Genomic DNA, 19,251 nt, shown 5'->3' on the forward strand with positions numbered 1-19,251 from the left:
CCACACGCCGAGGATTAAATTTAGACTGTTAATTTTTGTGTTTCGAGCCGGGCACGGAGCACCCCTTTAATATGTAACATTTGCACATTAGACTCGATTACATGTTTTTAGGATTGCAGTATATATAAAGAAACAGAACTCTTTTCACATGCTGATGAGCTGCTTTGGGAACCTGATTTAACGCTGGATCCAAAGCTGAGCATTTTTTAAAAATATAAGATTTGCTTGATTCCCTGGAGTGCAGCAAAATCTAATAGATAAAATAAGGTGTTGGGTTCAGACTAAGAATAATAGCTAACATTTAAAATGCGTTATGTGTCTCATTCAGAGTGAAGTGCTTTAATGGATTATCTTAATTTTACAAAAACTCTGTGTCAACCATACTTTACAGAGGAGTGGTTAAGAATGTGAGCTTTGGAGATGGCACCACTTATATCCATGCTCTGCTTCTTACATAATTAAGCATTTAACTTTGACCTCTTTTTGCCGCACCTGTTTTATTAATATAAATGTGAAGATAATAATAGTACTTATGTCATGGGGTTGTTTTGAATATCGGGTGAGAGAATCCATGTAAGAGCTTGACAGTGCCTGCCTGGCCTGTGGTAAAATTTTCAATAAATCCTGGCTATTAATACCACTGTGCAACCTTAGGCAAGTTAGCACTTTCTTTCTGAGCTCCTTTTTTTCTCGTATAGGAAATGGAGTTAATACCATTTACCTCAGAGTTATCATGACAATCCAATTGGATTTGCTATTTAAAGTATTCTGTGGAGTGCGTGGCACATAGGAGCTGTTTCATCCAACATGGATTTCTAAATCCTATGTCGTGCTTCGTGTTTATACAGTGAGTCTTTATTGAACAGGTACTTGTTTTATGCTGGAGTTATTATAATGGTCAAAAAGAGAGACCAGTTCTGTGTCCTCAAGAGTTTGCATTTCTCTGGTGGGTAGAGAAGGGCAGCAGAAATCAGTAAATGATGATCGTCTGCATGTGTGGTCAAAACTATGAGGGATACAACAGTGGGTCTCTGTGGGGAACAGGTGGGGATCTCCTTGAGGCTGGGTGGTAGGGAAGGCTCAAGGGAAGATATGAAGGGTGAGACGAGTCAGCTGTTTGAACAAGAGTAAGAACACTTGAGGCTGAGAGGCCTAAGCGTTCCACACCTGGACGTGGAAATAACGTGGGGGTTCGTGGAGCAAACTGGAGGGAGGTCAGTGTGGCTGAAGCTCCCTGAGTGAGAGAGAGCTGTGAGACCAAATCATGTAGGACCTTTGGCTGTGGGAAAGAGGTAGGATTTTATTACCTAGTGCAGTGGGAAGCTATTGAGAGGTTTTAAGAAAGTGAGTTAGAAGTCAACTGTACTTTGAATGGGCATGTCATGCATTTCCTCTCCTTGGCCTGGTGGTGTCTTATTTCTCTATCTGGTAACTTACGAGCAAGATCCCACTCTGGTCTTTGATTAGAGATGTCCTACTTTTCACTGAAATGCATTCTTTTCCATTATTCACCTCTCTTGACTATCTCATGTGGTATTGAGAGAGAGGAAAAACATTTTTAGAGTACAGACTGTGTCAAGACCCTCTTGACTTTTAAGCACACCTCATATTGTTATTCACACTCCCTTGTGTGGCAAGTGTTCCTATATCTAACCAATGAGGAAATGGCTTCGAGGTAGTAAGTGATCAACCGTATTTTTTAATGGCTAGTGCTGGAGCCAGGTTTGCATCCATGTGCTCTCCGACCCCACCCTTGCAAAAACATGTATGACATTGCCTTGCAGTGCAACATTTGTCTCATTTATTTGAACATTTTCAGAACGATTCTTCTAATAGTGTGGTGCTTATATTGTCTTATAATTGTAGTCATTCAGGACTGGAATATAGTGATATTCTCCATGTCCATTTTGGGCTACATTGACTTAGTTACAGCAGGGAAATTTGCTATCTTCCTGTAAATTTCCTTTCCTCTTTTGATCTTCAGCTCTCATTACTACCAAGAATGCAAGTTAAAGTAACTGAACTATAACTTCCGCTCTACATAAATTTAACAATTTAGTTTTCATGAAAAACAAGAAATGAGGTTGATCAGTCATTGTGCAACAATTAAGAGAAACTTGCCCTAAGTCTACGTAATTCTTTTTAAGAGTAAGAGTTTTTACTCTGATGTAAAATTTCCCAGGATTCTAGTTGGGAAAACTTTAGTAATGGTTATGTTTCTCCGTGGAAGTGGAGGAAGTTTTAAAATGGTCTAAAGTTAATTTAATCTACCCAGTTGATAATTGACCTCTTTTCAATATTATTCTTTCTGTAAGTAGGGGTGTCCAACCTTTTGGCATCTCTGGGCCACACTGGGAGAAGAAGAGTTGTCTTGGGCCACACACTAAATACGCAAACACTAACAAAAACTGATGAGCAAATAAAAGGTTTTAAGTAGATTTATGATTTTGTGTTGGGCTGCATTCATAGCCACTCTGGGCTGCATGTGGCCTGCGGGCTAAGGGTTAGATACCCCTGAAAGAGTTGATTAAATGGCTAAGAAAGTAATTAATCTTTTATCAAAATTGTCCTAATTTGGGGAGAACCAAGATGGCGGCATAGGTAGACACACTGCGCCTCCTCGCACAACAAGAACTGACAGAAAATCGAACAGCAAGGAAGTCCGACACCAAGTAGATAAAAAGAAACATACATCAGCCCGGCAGGAGGGGCGGAGACGGGCACCGGGGCGGAGAGGACTCGCGTGGCCATGACGAGACCGAGACTGGCGGAGTGTGGGACGAACAGGGCAGGCAGTCTGACCAATAGCAGACCCTGGGGCCCCACATTCGCGCAGATAAACCCAGAGGGCCGGACTCAGAGTGGCAGAGAACGGGGCAGGCAGAGCGGCAGGTAGCAACCCGCAGCCCCACACTCCCCCACAGATAAACCGGGACGAACGGCAGGGAGCGAAGCAGACCACGCAACCCAGGGCTCCAGCGTGGGGAAATAAAGCCTCAAACCTCTGATTGAAAACACCCGTGGGGTTTGGGGGGGCAGCGGGAGAGACTCCCAGCCTCACAGGAGAGGTCGTTGGAGAGACCCACAGGGGCCTAGAGCGTGCACAAGCCCACCCACTCGGGAACCAGCACCAGAGGGGCCCAGTTTGATTGTGGGTAGCGGAGGGAGTGACTGAAATCTTGTGGAGAGTGGAGTGGGCGCCATTGCTCCCTCTCGGCCCCTCCCCCACATACAGCGTCACAGCGCAGCAACCAGCATTACCCCGCCCTAGTGAACACCTAAGGCTCTGCCCCTTTAAGTAACAGATGCGCCAAGACCAAAAAAAAAAAAAAAAAAATGGCCCAAATGACAGAACACTTCAAAGCTCCAGAAACAATACAGCTAAGCGAGGAAGAGATAGCCAACCTATCGGATGCACAGTTCAAAACACTGGTTATTAAGATGCTCACAGAATTGGTTGAATTTGTTCGAAAACCAGATGAAAAAATGAAGGCTATGCTAAGAGAAACAAAGGAAAATGTACTGGGAACCAATAGTGATGCGAAGGAAACTGGGACTCAAATCAACAGTGTGGGCCAGAAGGAAGAAAGAAACATCCAACCAGAAAAGAATGAAGAAACAAGAATTCAGAAAAATGAGGAGAGGCTTAGGAATCTCCAGGACATCTTGAAACATTCCAGCATCCGAATTACAGGGGTGCCAGAAGGAGAAGAGGAAGAACAAAAAAATGAAAACTTATTTGAACAAATAATGAAGGAGAACTTCCCCAATCTGGCAAAGGAAATAGACTTCCAGGAAGTCCAGGAAGCTCAGAGAGTCCCAAAGAAGCTGGACCCAAGGAGGAACACACCAAGGCACATCATAATTAACATTAGCCAAGATTAAAGAGAGGGAGAGGATCTTAGAAGCAGCAAGAGAAAAGGACACAGTTACCTACAAAGGGGTTCCCATAAGACTGATTTCTCAAAAGAGAACTTACAGGCAAGAAGGGACTGGCAAGAAGTATTCCAAGTCATGAAAGGCAAGGGCCTACATCCAGATTACTATATCCAGCAAAGCTATCATTTAGAAGGGAAGGGCAGATAATGTGCTTCTCAGATAAGGTCAAGTTAAAGGAGTTCATCATCACCAAGCCCTTATTATATGAAATGTTAAAGGGACTTATCTAAGAAAAAGAAGATAAAAAATAGGAACAGTAAAAATGACAGCAAACTCACAGATATAAACAACCACACCTAAAACCAAAACAAAAGCAAACAACTAGAACAGGAACAGACTCACAGAAATGGAGGTCACATGGAGGGTTATCAATAGGGGATTGGGAGGGAGAGCGAGGGGGGAAAGGTACAGAGAATAAGTAGCATAAATGATAGGTGGAAAATAGACAGGGGGAGGGTAAGAATAGTGTAGGAAATGTAGAAGCCAAAGAACTTATAAGTATGACCCATGGGCATGAACTATAGGGGGGGAATGTGGGAGGGAGGGGGTGGGCAGGATGGAGTTGAGTGAAGGGGCGGATGGGAAGTGTAATAGCATAATCAATAAATATATCAAAAATAAAAAAATGCATAAAAAATAAAAAAAATTTTTCCTAATTTGTTGCTTCTCACTTTAACATATCTGTTGGTGATGGAGTTCTATGCTTGCAGTATTTTGAGTTTCAGGAACTTATTTCCTCTATTTTTAGAGGTTAGTATATTAGTAAAGATTTTCCCATTATAGAAACACATGTTCTTGTGGAAAAAAATTAGAAAATAGTAACAAGCAAAATATAAAAAATTAGCCATAATTTGTATTTTCCAGACTTTTTTATATGTATTTGTACCCAGAAAACCTGCATTTAAACTCCAACTTACTAAATGACCTTGGGAAAATTAACATTTTTGTGTCTTAGTTTCTTCATCTGTCAAATGAGTTCATATCTTATAGTGTTATTGTGAGGGTTAAATGAATTAATACAGGTAAAATGCTTAGAATATTGCCTGGCCCCTACTAAGAGCCATATACTTGGGGTTTAATTTTTTTTTTTAATAAACAACAGAAATTTAATTCTTGCTGCTGTGGAGGCTGGATGGGTAACTTTAGGGTACCAGCATAGTTGGATGAGGACTTTCCCCCTGGTTCACAGCCAGTGCCTTCTCTCTGTGTCCTCACATGGTGGATGGGCTGCAACTTTTATTGTGGAAAATATCAAATAGATATAAAAATAAAATAGTGTTGTGATCTTTAATGTGCTCATCTATTAACTTTTAGATGTTTTTGTTTTTCTTATTATTCTCTCTTTTTTCTCCCTTCTGTAGGTAGACTGGAGTATTTTATAGAAAATCCCAAATGTTACATCATTACCCCAGAAATACTTCAATTTGCACCATGTTGCTATTTGCCAAGAAGTTATGTTACAGAAGCAGCGCACGAAATTTGAGTCATTTTTGAGGGGAGGAAATATACCTATAAAATACATTTGTGGTGTTTTATTAGATTTTAATAACTGAATGGTATTTAAAGTAAGATTATGAATATGGAGATTTTAGTTAATCTGATTATTTTTATATTTCTTTTTAAAAATATATTTATTATGTTATTACAGTTGTCCCATTTCCCCCCCTTCACTCCAGTCCTCACTCCTGTGAGGCTGGGAGTTTCTCCTGCTGCCACCCCAGCACCCACGGGTGTTTTCAATCAGAGGTTTGAGGCTTTATTTCCCGGAGCTGGAGCCCTGGGTTGCACAGTCTGTTTCGCTCCCCTGCTGTCACTCCCGGTTTATCTAGAAGCAAATGTGGGTCCGTGGGGTCTGCTAGTGGTCGCACTGCTTGCCTCCGTTCCACAATCTGCCGGTCTCTGGTTCCGGCTGCATTGCCACGAGTCCTGTCTGCCCTGGCTGCCCGTCTCCACCCTTCCTACCGGTCTGGACGAATGTTTCTTCTTTATCTCCTCAGTAGTCGGACTTCCATCTGGTTCGATTTTCTGTCAGTTCTGGTTGTTTTTTATTTTTAAATTGTTGTTGTCCTTGTTTTGGTTGTGTGAGGAGGTGCAGTGTGTCTACCTATGCCTCCATCTTGAATTCCGTTATATTTTTTATATTTCTAAAGCATCTATTTATTTCAGCAGGTTTATTTTTACTAATGCACATTGTTTCAAGGAAGTAGAGAGAAGTTGAATTTAAATAACCACTTGTGGCAACACAGCACCAGTTGTGCACCCCATGGCTGTTCCTGTCCTCTGATGATCACCAGCAGGAGAAGTAAAACTGACAACACACTGGTACAGTCACAATTATGGGTCACATTTCAATAGGCTTGTTTAAATGGTTCCATTAGGTCCTACTTAAAGTATGTGTATATATATACACACACACAAATATATATTTTTTAAGTTTAGCATGTCTTTCCTTTTTTAAAAACATTTAATCTTTATTGTATTTTTTCCATTACTATTTTGTCCCCTTATACTCCCTCCCCCCAGCAATCACCACACTGTTGTCTGTGTCCATGAGTCCTGTTTCCTTTTTGCTCAATCCCTCCATCCCCTAACCTCCTCCCCCTCCAGTAGCTGTCATCCTGCTCTCCATCTAGGAGTCTGTCCCCATTGTCCCTGTTAGTTCAGTTTGTTCATTAGATTCCACATGTGAGTGAAATATGGCTTTTGTCTATCTCTGATGGGCTTATTTCATTTAGCATAATGTTCTCCAGGTCTATCCATACTGTTGTAAATGGTAAAATTTTCTTCTTTTTTATGACTGAGTAGTATTTCATTGTGTAAATATCCCATAGTTGTTTTATCCACTCATCTACTGATGGACTCTTGGGCTGCTTCCATATCTTGGTGATTGTAAATAATGCTGCAATGAACATAGGAGTGATTATGATCTTTCAAATTAGTTTTTTGGACTCCTTCAGATGTATTCCCAGAAGTGGGATAGCTGGGTGGAAAGGCAGATCCATTTTTAATTTTTTGAGGTATCTCCATACTGCTTTCCACAGTAGTTGCACCAGTCTGCATTCCCACCAACGATGCAAAAGGGTTCCCCTTTCTTCGCATCCTCGCCAGCACTTGTTGTTTGTTGATTTATTGATAATAGACACTTTGACAGTTGTGAGATGATATCTCATTGTGGTTTTAATTTTTATTTCTCTGATGATTAGTGACATTGAGCATCTTTTTATTTATTTAAAAAAAATTTATTTACTTATTTTTAGAGGGGAAGGGAGGGTGGAAGAGGGGGAGAGAAACATCAATGTGTGGTTGCGTCTCGTGAGGCCTCAGCTGGGGATCTGGCCTGCAACACAGGTGTGTGCCCTGACTGGGAATCGAATCAGCAACCCTTTGGATCGCAGGCCAGTGCTCAACCACTGAGCCATACCGGCCAGGGTGAGCATCTTTTCATATGTTTTTTGGCCATCCACATATCCTCTTTGGATATGTCTAGTAAGCAATTTGCCCATTTTTTAATTAGGTTGTTTGTTCTTTTTGGTGTTGAGTTTTGTAAGTTCTTTATAAATTTTGATTGTTAACCCCTTATCAGATGTTTCAGTGAATATGTTCTCCCATTCTGCAGATTGTGTTTTTTACTGGTCCATAGATCTTTAAAGTGATTAGGCATCAGCTTTATTACAAATACACTGTAAAGGTTATTTGTATCAACATAAAATATTCAAAAAATGTACTAAGCAATTTGTATTCTTTTGGTGGAGCAAAAATATTTAAAAATTATGATATTGGAAAAAGATGATGTCATAAAGGAGCCAATTTGAAGGCTTTTTTGAAGACTTAGATTGGGTACTGTGAAAATTCTAGAGATAAATAAGTCTTTAAATAAGATTAAAAAAATAACTATTGTTCATCTATATTCCCTTATAGACATATGTTTATGTTATGTGTAAATACATATAAAATGTGACATTATATTAGAGATTATTTAAGAATAATTAGAGAAAATATTGTAACAAACCAGGCATTATTCCATTGGTGGTTTTGTTTCTTACTTTAACACCTGGTTCTTCTGGACAGCAACAGATCCAACTTGAAATTTCCTGCCTTTGATTTTGTTTTAGATTACCCTGTCAAAATCTATGAGTAAAGTAGCATGTAATATAACTGAGGAGGAAATCAACTGTAAAGGCAGGAATTTGACAGCAGTTTGATGTTTTTCAGTAACTTGCAACTGGTGAGATCATCAGAAGTCATAGTGACCTAAATTTTCTCAGCACTTTAATTATAGATCTTAAAATTCCTGGGACATGATGCAGTGATGTGGGCCGTTGTGCTCATGTCTGATGTTACTGATGGGCCAGGGAAACACTGGGTTGGAAGTCAGGAAACCTCTCTTCTCACTTGATCTGCCAGGGTGAGTTGTCTTTTTGGCAAGTTGCTTAACCTGACATTCAGTTTCTTCATTTTGCCAATGGAAAAAAGTACAGAAGGGAGATGATCTCAGGTATTATTATCATTATTATTATTATTATCTCAGGTATTATTATTATGGAAGAACTAGCTACTGCAACAAAGAGGCCCCAAAATTCAGGGGCTCAAATGAAGTAGAAATTTTCTTTCTCAGAGTTCCAGGTATGCAATTCTGCTCTAACCTATCATTTAGAAATTCAGGTTCCTTCCATCGTGTTTATTCAGCAATGTCTTAGAGCCGCAGTTTTTAACCTCTTTCATCTCATGGCACACATAAACTAGTTACTCAAATTCTGTGGCACACCAAAACATATATTTTTTGTCAAACTGACAAAAAGTATTAAATAACTATAATTTTGTTTTATTCACACCAGATGGTTGTTGTGTTGACTGTTGTCATTTTTTTTTTTAATTTGACAGTCTAAGGGAAAAGATATCAGTGCCCCTGATGAAATAGTAAGGTATTGCATGTTTTAAAAATTATTGCAGCACATCCGTTAAAAATCACTGTCTCAGAGGCATTGTTTTCATGCACATAATTGATTTTGAGTTGTTGCCAAGACCTGGTTTTGGTTGGGAATAGAGGAGAGGAAGCAGTGTGCAGCCTGGAAGTGGCATATCACATCTGCTTGAACACCACTAAAGAGAACTTGATTACACACATGGCCAGACCAAACCGTACTTGAGACTAGGAAATGTAACGGAGTTGATCAGGCTACAGTTTTATTAATATTGGAAAAGGAGAGCACAGACATTGGAGTTCATGGTCTCTGCCACATCGATGCAGTTTCTGCTTTCTCTGATTATAATATCGACCAAGTAGCTCTGTCACCCCACATAGTTGCCCTCTGCCTTGGCTTGATTTTGCAATTACTGCTAACAGAAGTATTTTCTACTCTCAGCCTAATTTAATGTTGATTTAGTGATCTCTTTTAGAATGTAATGATTAGAAATTATTGTTTTCTTATACTTGCTTGTTATTGTTGAAAACTTTCCATTGTGATTTCCCCATGATCTTTCCATTTTTATGAGTCATATAGTTAGTGGGTTCTAATTGTCTTGTCCTGTTAAATTGGAGAATACAGGTGACAGTTGGATTTTGAATCTTTTGAAGGAAGAGGTCAGGCTAAGCTTGAGTTTCTAACAGGTGCCACGATTTCGTATAGGATGATAAAACAGAACCTACCTGCCAGACTTTGGAGAGGTCATGTAGAAATACTTAGGGCCCAAGAAGTGGTAGTTGTGAAACAGCAGGCAGAAGGAGTAAGTATAAATATTGAAGAACAGACAGCAGAAGAAGGTGGGTGGTTGAAAAATATAGACAGTTTTTCCTCTCTTTTTTTAGGAAAAAAGGGGCGGGTCAAAGCAACTAGAAGTGTCTGGGACATACCTCTGAGCCTCAGTCTCGATAAACTTATAAAATCAACTCAAATTTATTGATGGTATCCATTAGCATTTCTATAAGCCATTTTTAAAAAAGTAGTAAAAAAGAAAAAATTGCCAAAATATGTGTTTAAAATCCTCAGGCTTATGGTTCCACAGCTTAATTTGTGGGAGGAAGAAACTAAATATATGCATAACATATAATTGGTATAGTTGATAAACTGTTAGAAAGAAAAAAGAGTCATAGATTTTGTGTCTCAAACATAGGGCCCCATTAATGTGAGAGAAATATATATTTTTATCAATCTGTTGATGACATTGCTAATGGAAACTAGATTCAAGAATGTGTTCTCTATAGCCCCAACTTTTCCTACATCGCTGCTCTGAGCTCTTTTTATGTAGAAATTTCGTAGTCAAGAGTGCTGAAAGTCATCTTTCTCTGACCAACAGACAACTCATCCCCACACCTCCTACTCCAGCCAACTACCCTGCATGATTTTTCTGCTGCCTTTCCTTTGCACTTGTGAATATAATTAGATAGATTTTTCTTGTGTTTCAGATTGTGCCCTTCATTTGAAGTTTGACACTAAATACTTTTGTGTGATATATGGTTGTCTATTGTTGTATCTTAGAGAAACTATTGAGATAGTTGAAAACCTAAAGTGCTTTATCTGTCTGCTGCTCCATTATTACTTCTGGAGTGCAATTGATAGTTTTATTTTCTTGAAAGTGTTCTCAAGGGGCTGAAACGCCTTGACAGATAAGATAATTGCTTAAGTTAAACAAATGCTTTGATTCACTTGGAACTTAAGACCTCGTTAAAAATTCTCTTTCTGATTTAGATTTAGACAGACCAAAAAAGGCACAATGACAGGTTGCAGATAAATCTTTTAAAATCAAACACTCTTTTCTTGTGTCTTGTGGTTTATGGAGCGTATTGTGCCTCGTTTCCTTTTGGTAAAGAATGCCATCCATGCTAAGGAGAAACTGTTTTCTTTTTAATGTATAAAGTGCCCAAGGGTAGTTGAGATTAAAATAAAGTAGGACACACACTACACTGCCAATGCTAAAGCAAGCGTATGTACTCCTTTGTGAAATTCCCTGAGAGAATATGATCTTTTAGTACCTTAAAAGGCCAAATGGTTGTGATTAACCTTGAGATGTAAGTCTCCAGCAGATGAAAGACCCTTACAATTTGTAGCCGAAGCATAGCAAATCAAGGATGATATCAAATCATTTTCCGGCTTGGGTAGTGGTTTTGAGAATGCTTAACGACCATTTGTTAGGGAAGATAAAGTTACTATAGATTAAAAATGTGTTCATTCTCTAAAGTGTCACATCAAAATAAGGGCTGTATTTTGTCAGCATAGGTATTTCCCATCTATACTTAAGTAATTTTGAAAAATAGTACTCTCACTCCATTGGCCACCTTTTGGAGACAGTCGTTTTTCTGGATGGTTTGGCCTCTTCACTGCCATAATAATCTATTAGCCTATCCAGCTGCTCATCTGGCCCCCAAAGCACTTTGGAGTTCCCCTATTCTGGGTCTGGATCCTAGAGTATGTATGACGCCACCTTTTATGTTATTTAGCTCTATCACTGTCGACATTTGGGTAAGTATATTTTGTGATACACTGATAACCATCTGCTTTTCTGGATAATGTACAGTCTACTTTCTGCTGAGTTGGATTAGATCATCAGAAAACTGCACTTGGACCCCACTAGCTGAGGCTCTTTTGCTGAATTACATGTTATATTATACCCATTGCTTTAGCCAAGGTTTGTTTAAAAAAGAAGTAACATAAAATTCCCTATTGTTTGTGTAATTAAGAATATTGCTTATTATATATCACTGTAGTCCATGTATAAGCCTAACATGAGGAATTACCTTCAGAATGTAGGGGCATGAAAAAGTTTTAGATAATAAAAGATGTATAATTCGCCTTATTTATATATTTACCTGAGCCTGGAGACTCAGGGGCCAATTTGAGTGTCACTTGTCGCAATTGCATCAACAAATTTTATAAATTAATTTAATTGATAGTCATTATGTAAACCAGAAGTCAGTAAACCATGGCCTACCTGCCTTCTATTTTTGTAAATAAAGTTTTGTTGGAGCACAGCGGTGGTGCTTAGCTGCTTTCCTGCTACAGTGGCAGACTTTGGCAGTTGCTGTTTGACCCTTTACAGAAAAATATTAACAATCCTAATGTGAACAGTCCCATGATGGCATCGGTCAGACCAAATGCAACAGCACTGAGGAATATAGAGCAAAGTGATTACCATAAGATGTGGTTACTTGGGAAAGTCAACAGAGAAGATGCGGTATCAAAGGCATTTCATCTATAAACAGTGGGAATGTGGAGGGGCATTTTATGTGGAAGAGAACAGTATGAGTAAGATCTCTTAGGAATGATCAGATTTTGAGCATGTGGGACTATTTTGAAAATGGTTTTAGCCAGATTGGAATTAGACAGCAGTGAACATGCAGTTGAATAGCTGAGATAGTTGTTGGAGGGCTTAAAAACTAGGCATTAGAATTTGCGTTTAATCTGACAGGCTATTGAACACTTGGTCTTAATTTTTCACAGGGACATGATGTGATGGAAATAGCATTTTAGGACAATGGATCTGACAACAGTGTATGGAATGAATTCAAGCAAGACTAAGTAGTTATTAGAGTATACTAGCTTGAGAAACTCAGATGAATAGTATAGAGATAGATAGGAAAAGTAGACTTCGAGATGCTGGAAAGAATGAAGTCAACTTTGGGACTGACTAGGTTTAGAGAATGGTGGGAGGGAAATTGTGAGAGGAGCATTGGGAAAAGATGGACTAAAATGTGAACAGTTTTTAAAAAATTGTATTTTATTGATTACTTTTATAGTTGTCCCAATTTTTCCCCCTTTGCCCCTCTTCACTCAATACCACCTACTCCATCAGGCAATCCCCACACCAGTGTTCAAGTCCATGGGTCATGTGTATATGTTCTTTGGCTACTCCATTTCCTATACTGTACTTTACACCCCCATGACTATTCTGTAACTTATAATTTATGCTTTTTAATCCCCTCACCTCTTCACCCATTCCTCTACAACTTCTTCCCATCTGGCAACCAACAAAACATTCTCCATATCTACGATTCTGTCTCTATTCCTCTCTTTTGCTTACTTTGTTTTTTAGACTCAATTGTTGATAGATACGTATTTATCGCCATTTTATTCTTCATAGTTTTGATCCTCATTTTCTTATATAAGTCTCTTTATATTTCATACAACAAGTGTTGGTGATGATTAACTCCATTCATTTTTTTCTTGTCTATGAAGCTCTTCATCGGCCCTTCCATTCTAAATGACAGCTTTGCTGGGTAGAGCAATCTTGGCTGTAGGTTCCTGTTCTTCATGACTTTGAATATTTCTTGCCAGTCCTTTCTAACCTGCAAAGTTTCTTTTGAGGAATCAGCTGACAGTCTTAGCGGAACTTCCCTATAGTTAACTAACTGCTTTTCTCTTGCTGCTTTTAAGATTCTCTCTTTATCTTTAACCTTTGGTTTTTTAATTATTATGTGTCTTGGTGTGGGCCTCAGCATCCATTTTGTTTGGGGCTCTCTGGGCTTCCTGGACTTGCATGTCTATTTCCTTCACCAAATTAGGGAAGTTTTCTTTCATTATTTTTTCAAATAGATTTCCAATTTGTTGCTCTTTCTCTTCTCCTCCTGGCACCACTATGATGAGAATGTTGGACCTCTTGAAAAGTTTTCCCAGAGGCTGCTTACACTATCTTTGCTTTTTTGGATTCTCTTTTCTTATTGTTGTTCTGATTGGTTGTTTTTTGCTTCCTTATGTTCCAAATCATTGACTTGATTCTCACTTTCATCCACTCTACTGTTAAGTCCTTGTAGATTGTACTTTATTTCAATTAATGTATCCTTAATTTCTCACTGGATCTTTTTTATTCTGTTGAGGTCCTCACTAAGTTCCTTGAGAATCCTTCTAACCAGTGTTTGGAACTCAGCATCTGATAGATTGCTTATCTCCATTTTGTTTAGCTCTTTTTCTGGAGTTTTGATGTGTTCTTTCATTTGGGCCATGTTTCTTTGTCTCCTCATTTTGGCAGCCTCCCTGTGTTTGTTTCTATTTATTAGGTGTCTTGGTAGTGTGGCCAAATGTACTAGGTGTCCTGTAGGGTCCAGTGGCACAGTCTCCCCTATCACCCAATCTGGGTACTCAAGGTGCACTCTTCATGTGGGCTGAGTACACCGTCCTCTTGTAGTTGAGCCTGGAGTGCTGTTGGCAGGTCAATGGGAGGGATTTACCCAGGCTAGTCAGCTGCAAGGACTGGCTGTGATCACTGACCACCAACCTCTGCCCTCCATAGAGAATCAGCTGTGCAGGGACAGGGTGATGGTGCTCTGACGTGTTCTGTAGCTGTCCACTGGGTGCATAGGCTCTGGGTTTCCCATGTGCTGCAAGCCAAGGTCAGCCCACACCTGTGTCCTGCCCTGGGGCCACCTTGCATGAGCTATAAAGCAACTGCAGATAACTGCTACTTGTGCTGGGCTTTGAGATTCCCAGGCAAAACCAAGCTGTAAATCTACACTGGCTGTGGTGATTGCAGGGCTTGGGGTCACTTAGCAAGGGGTACAGGGGCTGGGGGCCTCACTGAGGCCAACTGTTGCTTGTTTGAGAAGATTTAGGACATTGTGAAGCAAGAGCCAAGACCAGCCATTCATACGGAAAGCCACTGTTAGCAGCTTAGGTGAGCCATAAGTTTGGTGGAACAGAGCCTCATGGTATTGGTATCTCCAGGGCGGGGCAAATAGTGTTAGCCAGGTTGATGGAGTCTCAGATATGCCATATGCCTTCCAGCTCTGTGGCTCTGTGGGTAGAAGGTTCAGAAAAGGGACAATAGCATCTGCCCACCTTTCTGTCTGGGAGAAAGCTGTCCCCACCTCTTGCCTTGATGCTAGACATTTCCATTCCTCCCTGTATGCCACTGGTGCATTTCAAGCAGTTACCCTGGTGCTAGAGCTCAGAGGGAATAAGTCTGAATAAGTCCATATATGGGTGCTTTAAGAGGATCTGCTTGGGACTCCAGAAGTTTCTCCCAATTCCCAGTGGTTTTTGCAGCAAGGAGGGATGGGGACTTATCTTCCTGGCACTGGAACTCTGGGATGAGGGGCCTTATGTGTGGCTGGGACTCCTCACTCCTGAGATAATCTCTCCCGAATTTTTATCTACCACATGTGGGTGTGGGACCAGCCCGGCTCATTCCACATTTCCACCCCTCTTACCTATGTGGATGGATGTGGTTTCTGTAATTCTATAGTTGTTGGACTTCCATTCAACTTGATCTGATGGTTCTGAGTGATGGCTGTTCTATAGTTGTAATTTTGATGTGATTGTACGTGGAGATGAGCTGTGTTTACCTACACCTCCATCTTGAGTAGAAGTCTGCTAACAGTTTTTATGAGAGAAAGTATGTTTTTCATATTGACATCTCTCATTTCTGATGTTCAGAACTTTGTAAGAGAGTAGGTAAGTGTTCGCAGATATGGACTCGATGAAGGCTCTGGGAGAGTTTACATAAAGGAATAGAGCTCAACATAAGAGACTTCAGGTGCCTTCAGGAAGGAAGATGGAGCTCAAGAAGCAGAGAGGACAGAGGAATAGGAGGAGACAGGAGAGCAATGTTTCCCAATGTGGATCCCAGGAAAGGCTGGTTGTGTAGACTGTTAACATGAATTTCTAGAAAAAAAAGGGTGCAATAATCAGCAAAGTTAATCAAACTTCTTGCTTAAGAACTTCTCAGGTTCTTTAGTAATGTGCACTATTATTTAGATCAGTCTCTCCAATTATAGGTTTATGTATCCAAGATTCCACCTGCCATTTGCACTTGAATATATATTAGTCCTCTAAAACTGACCTGTTCAAATGAATTCCTCGTCTGCCCCCGCAAAACTTGTTTTTTATCTCAGTTGATGGCAACTGCATATTTTCTTTTTTAAAAATGCCTTGATAAGTAATATTTGAATTGTTTTTGCTTTATGGATAAAATTTCCAAAAGAAAGGAGATTAAAAATAAAGTGGTTCAGATCAAAACACATGGAGTCACCCTTGACCCTTTCTTTCTCCTATACTGTCACCTAATTCTTTAGAAACCACGTTGGTTCTCCCTTCAATGATATCCAGAATTGGATCACTTCTCCAAGTGATTCTATTAAAATCTTACCACTTGTTTTTTTCTTTCTGTAGTAGTTTCCTGTTTCATTCAGGATAAACGCATCAGTCCTTCCAGTAGCCTACAAGGCCTTTTATGATCTGGCTTCTCACTGACTCTCTGATTTACAGTTCTCGTCTTCTTCCATTCTGTGCCCAATTCATTTCTGCTTTTTCTGGAACAAGTCTTAAGCATCTAATTAGGTAAGGGCTTTTGCACTCACTGTTTTCTGTGCCTGTGACACTTCCCAGAAATAACTGTATGGCTAACACTTCCCAATGCCACCCTCTAGAAAAGACCAACACTGGCCACCCTATTTAGAATAGAAAGTTTGTTCTTCCCTCACTTCTCATCCCCTTTACTCTGTCTACTTTATTACCTTTTTCTCCATAGTGCTTATTAGTTTTTAACATGCTATATTTATTTATTATTATTATTTTTTAATTCACTGTCTACTTCTTCCTGCTGGACCATTAGCTCCGTGAATGTAGGGAGGTGTGTCTCACTGAGGTAATCTAAGCTGCTAGAATAGTTTCTGACACACGGTAGGCATCTAGTTAAGTAAGTGTTTGTTAAGTGAGTGAATGAGATCTTCAGGATGGCAATATATCCTGTTTTTCTCCCCATAGAGATCTCTTTCTTGTGGGTTTCCCAGGGACACACTTGGAGAATTCTGTTATGTTGTCTTATGGAATTCAAAAAGAGAAGCAAACTCCAAGAAAGGTGACATTAGTGCAAATGGGAAGTTGAAATTTTGACCTGCTTAAGCTAAAGAGTAGATTTAGATAGGGAACATCATTTGCAGTCTTAGAACAAGTTTCAGTCCTGTGAAATATCTAATTCAAGAGAGTAAAGTAGGCCTAGATGTTGAAGAAGATAGCTAGGATGAATTTTTTATTCAGGGAGGTTAGCTGAATAATGGAGGAAAGTAGTTAGAAAGAGCCTCAAATTCAACACAAGGTACCTTCAATTTTGAGATCAGGAGAGCTTGGTTTTGCAACCCATTATTTAACCTGAAGTATTATAGTGACATAAATTTTTTGAAAGTTATATTGTAATAAATAGTGAGCTAAGGCATCTATTTTTCAAAGTCGTAATTTGGTGGGTTTCAGTGCTGCATGGGAAATGGATAAATTGAGATCCTGAGGAAATCCTCTTATTCTGTGCTTCTGATTTATCACCTGCCCTCCTTCATTCTTTTGCATGTGTGTGTGTGTGTGTGTGTTTGTTTTGTGTGTTTTGTGACCCCAGTAGGAATGAGAGGTGTGATGTAAACATTAAAGTTGGTTGCTAATTGCTTGCTGGTTTCTTTTTTAGGAGACAAGCAATCTGTTTTGATGTGTGAGTTTCTAGGCCATTTCTATACTACCTGAAAAAAACTCACCTAGGCGTTACACTTGTCACTAGCCAGTTGGATTAGTGTTTAAATGAAAGATTTGTTCGAAAGCAAAGCATAGTTTGAACAATTTTTTTAAAGTTTGATTATTTCTCCCGTAGAAGTTTTGATTGATAAAACAATTACTTTCTATTTCAAACATGCTGTTGGACTTTGAAAATCATGTAGGCTAAAATTTTTGAATTTTTTTAGGGTGGTTCATCTGTTTCTGAATTAGCTCCAACGGGAAAAACAAAGAACTTTCGGGCATTTTGGCTTATCAGTCATGGCGTTTGAGGGCTGCAGTTGTTAGCAGCGAAGTGTATGGCAAGGATTACTTTTCAGAGCCTGTGCTTTGTTTCCACTGTTGACTTTGGAATTAATTGCTTTCATGTTATTTGAGGAATAATGAGTTTGAACTCCTTTTCTGGATTAATAAATATTCTTTTGTTTTGGTTACAGAATCTGCATATATACATGTAAGAGAAGCAAAAATGTCAGATGATATCAGGAAAAGGTTTGAATTTCCAAATTCTCTTATCCAATCACAGGTAATTATATTTACTTATTTATGTATTTATTTATTTATTTATGCTTCATGGGGACAAATGTTGAATATTTTATTCTATATAGAGATATACAATTTTATTAAATGACTTTTATACGAGTTAATTTGAAAGTTTATATTTGACAAGAAAGTAAATACTTGAAATTGACCAATCACAGCTTCAATATTTTAAATGTTTTATTTCTTTTTATCCTCACCTGAGGACATTTTTTAAATTGCTTTTAGGGAGAAGGCAAGAGAGAGAGTAAGGGAGAGAGAGAAACATTGATGGGGTTGCCTTCTATACACACCTGAACTAGGGATCCAAACCACAATGTATGTATGAGTATGTGCCCTGACTGAGAATCGAACCCACAACCTTCCAGTTATGGGATGATGCTCCAGCCAACTGAGACACACTGAAGAATGTCTGAAGCTGAGGGCAGGGCTCAGCTTCTATTCATATCAGACTTTTCTTCTTAGAATAATAAAACCTTGATTAACTACTTGAATATGTATTTTTGTCTATAATTAATTATTGAGAGCATAAATAAATCATTATACATTTGAAGATATATACATCTACAGAGTATGAGAGATTAATATCTTAAAAGGTATATTCTACCCCTATACAACTATTAAGAATAGTCCATTTTTATAATAATGACATTTAATAAATAAAATATCCTGGTTTAAAAACTTCAATCTATATACTATGTCAGGCAGGAGATTGTGGTTTATTTTAGAGAGCTTTTCAATGATTAGGGTTAATATAAAGATGGCTTTCTGGTTAGCCTTCAGCTAACTAGAAGCATTGAGGTCAAAGTATCGTAACAGCTTACTGCCTTTTCTCATGAGAATAAAGCTTAAAGGAACAGTAGAAACCTATATGAAGACTTAACAATATACAGCATCTTAAATAATTTCAACAGTTAATTTCAGAGGCACCTGCTGGGGGATTGACTTAGCTGGGTATGGGGAACCCTTCAACGAGGAGGAGAACAGTCCTTGTGCACGAGTCCCTTCCACCTGACTGGGTTGGAGTCTTATCCTGTGCAGCACAGGCACTCACCATGAAGAAGAAGCTGAAGGCTTGGAGGAAACTGTGCACAATTTTTATTTTTCTGTGCCTGGTGTCCCTTCATTAGGACAGATCATCAAGAAATGCCTCTGTGTGTTACTGTTGAATTAAATGGAAAGTGTATATGTATTGTAGGACATCTATTTAAATTATTTTGTTATTAGAAAACTAAAGTAACAGTGTAGGCCGATATATCCTTGAATTTTGTATTTTAAAATCAATTTAGGCTATATTCTCTGATTTCAA

At 39.0% G+C, this 19,251-nt stretch overlaps 1 protein-coding gene across 3 annotated transcripts in view; it reads left to right on the plus strand.

Moving 5' to 3' along the window:
* Nucleotides 1–19,251, plus strand: part of FOCAD (focadhesin) — a 320,136-nt gene that overhangs the window by 20,365 nt on the left and 280,520 nt on the right. For all 3 annotated transcript variants that reach the window (XM_045193625.3, XM_024558416.4, XM_045193626.3), the window contains exon 2: nt 17,840–17,928. In XM_045193625.3, coding sequence (XP_045049560.2) covers nt 17,872–17,928 — 57 coding nt within the window. In that variant the 5' untranslated portion in view covers nt 17,840–17,871. The remainder of the gene's footprint in view (nt 1–17,839; nt 17,929–19,251) is intronic.

The sequence above is a fragment of the Desmodus rotundus genome, chromosome 1, assembly GCF_022682495.2.
Source record: "Desmodus rotundus isolate HL8 chromosome 1, HLdesRot8A.1, whole genome shotgun sequence".
Taxonomy (NCBI): Eukaryota; Metazoa; Chordata; class Mammalia; order Chiroptera; family Phyllostomidae; genus Desmodus; species Desmodus rotundus.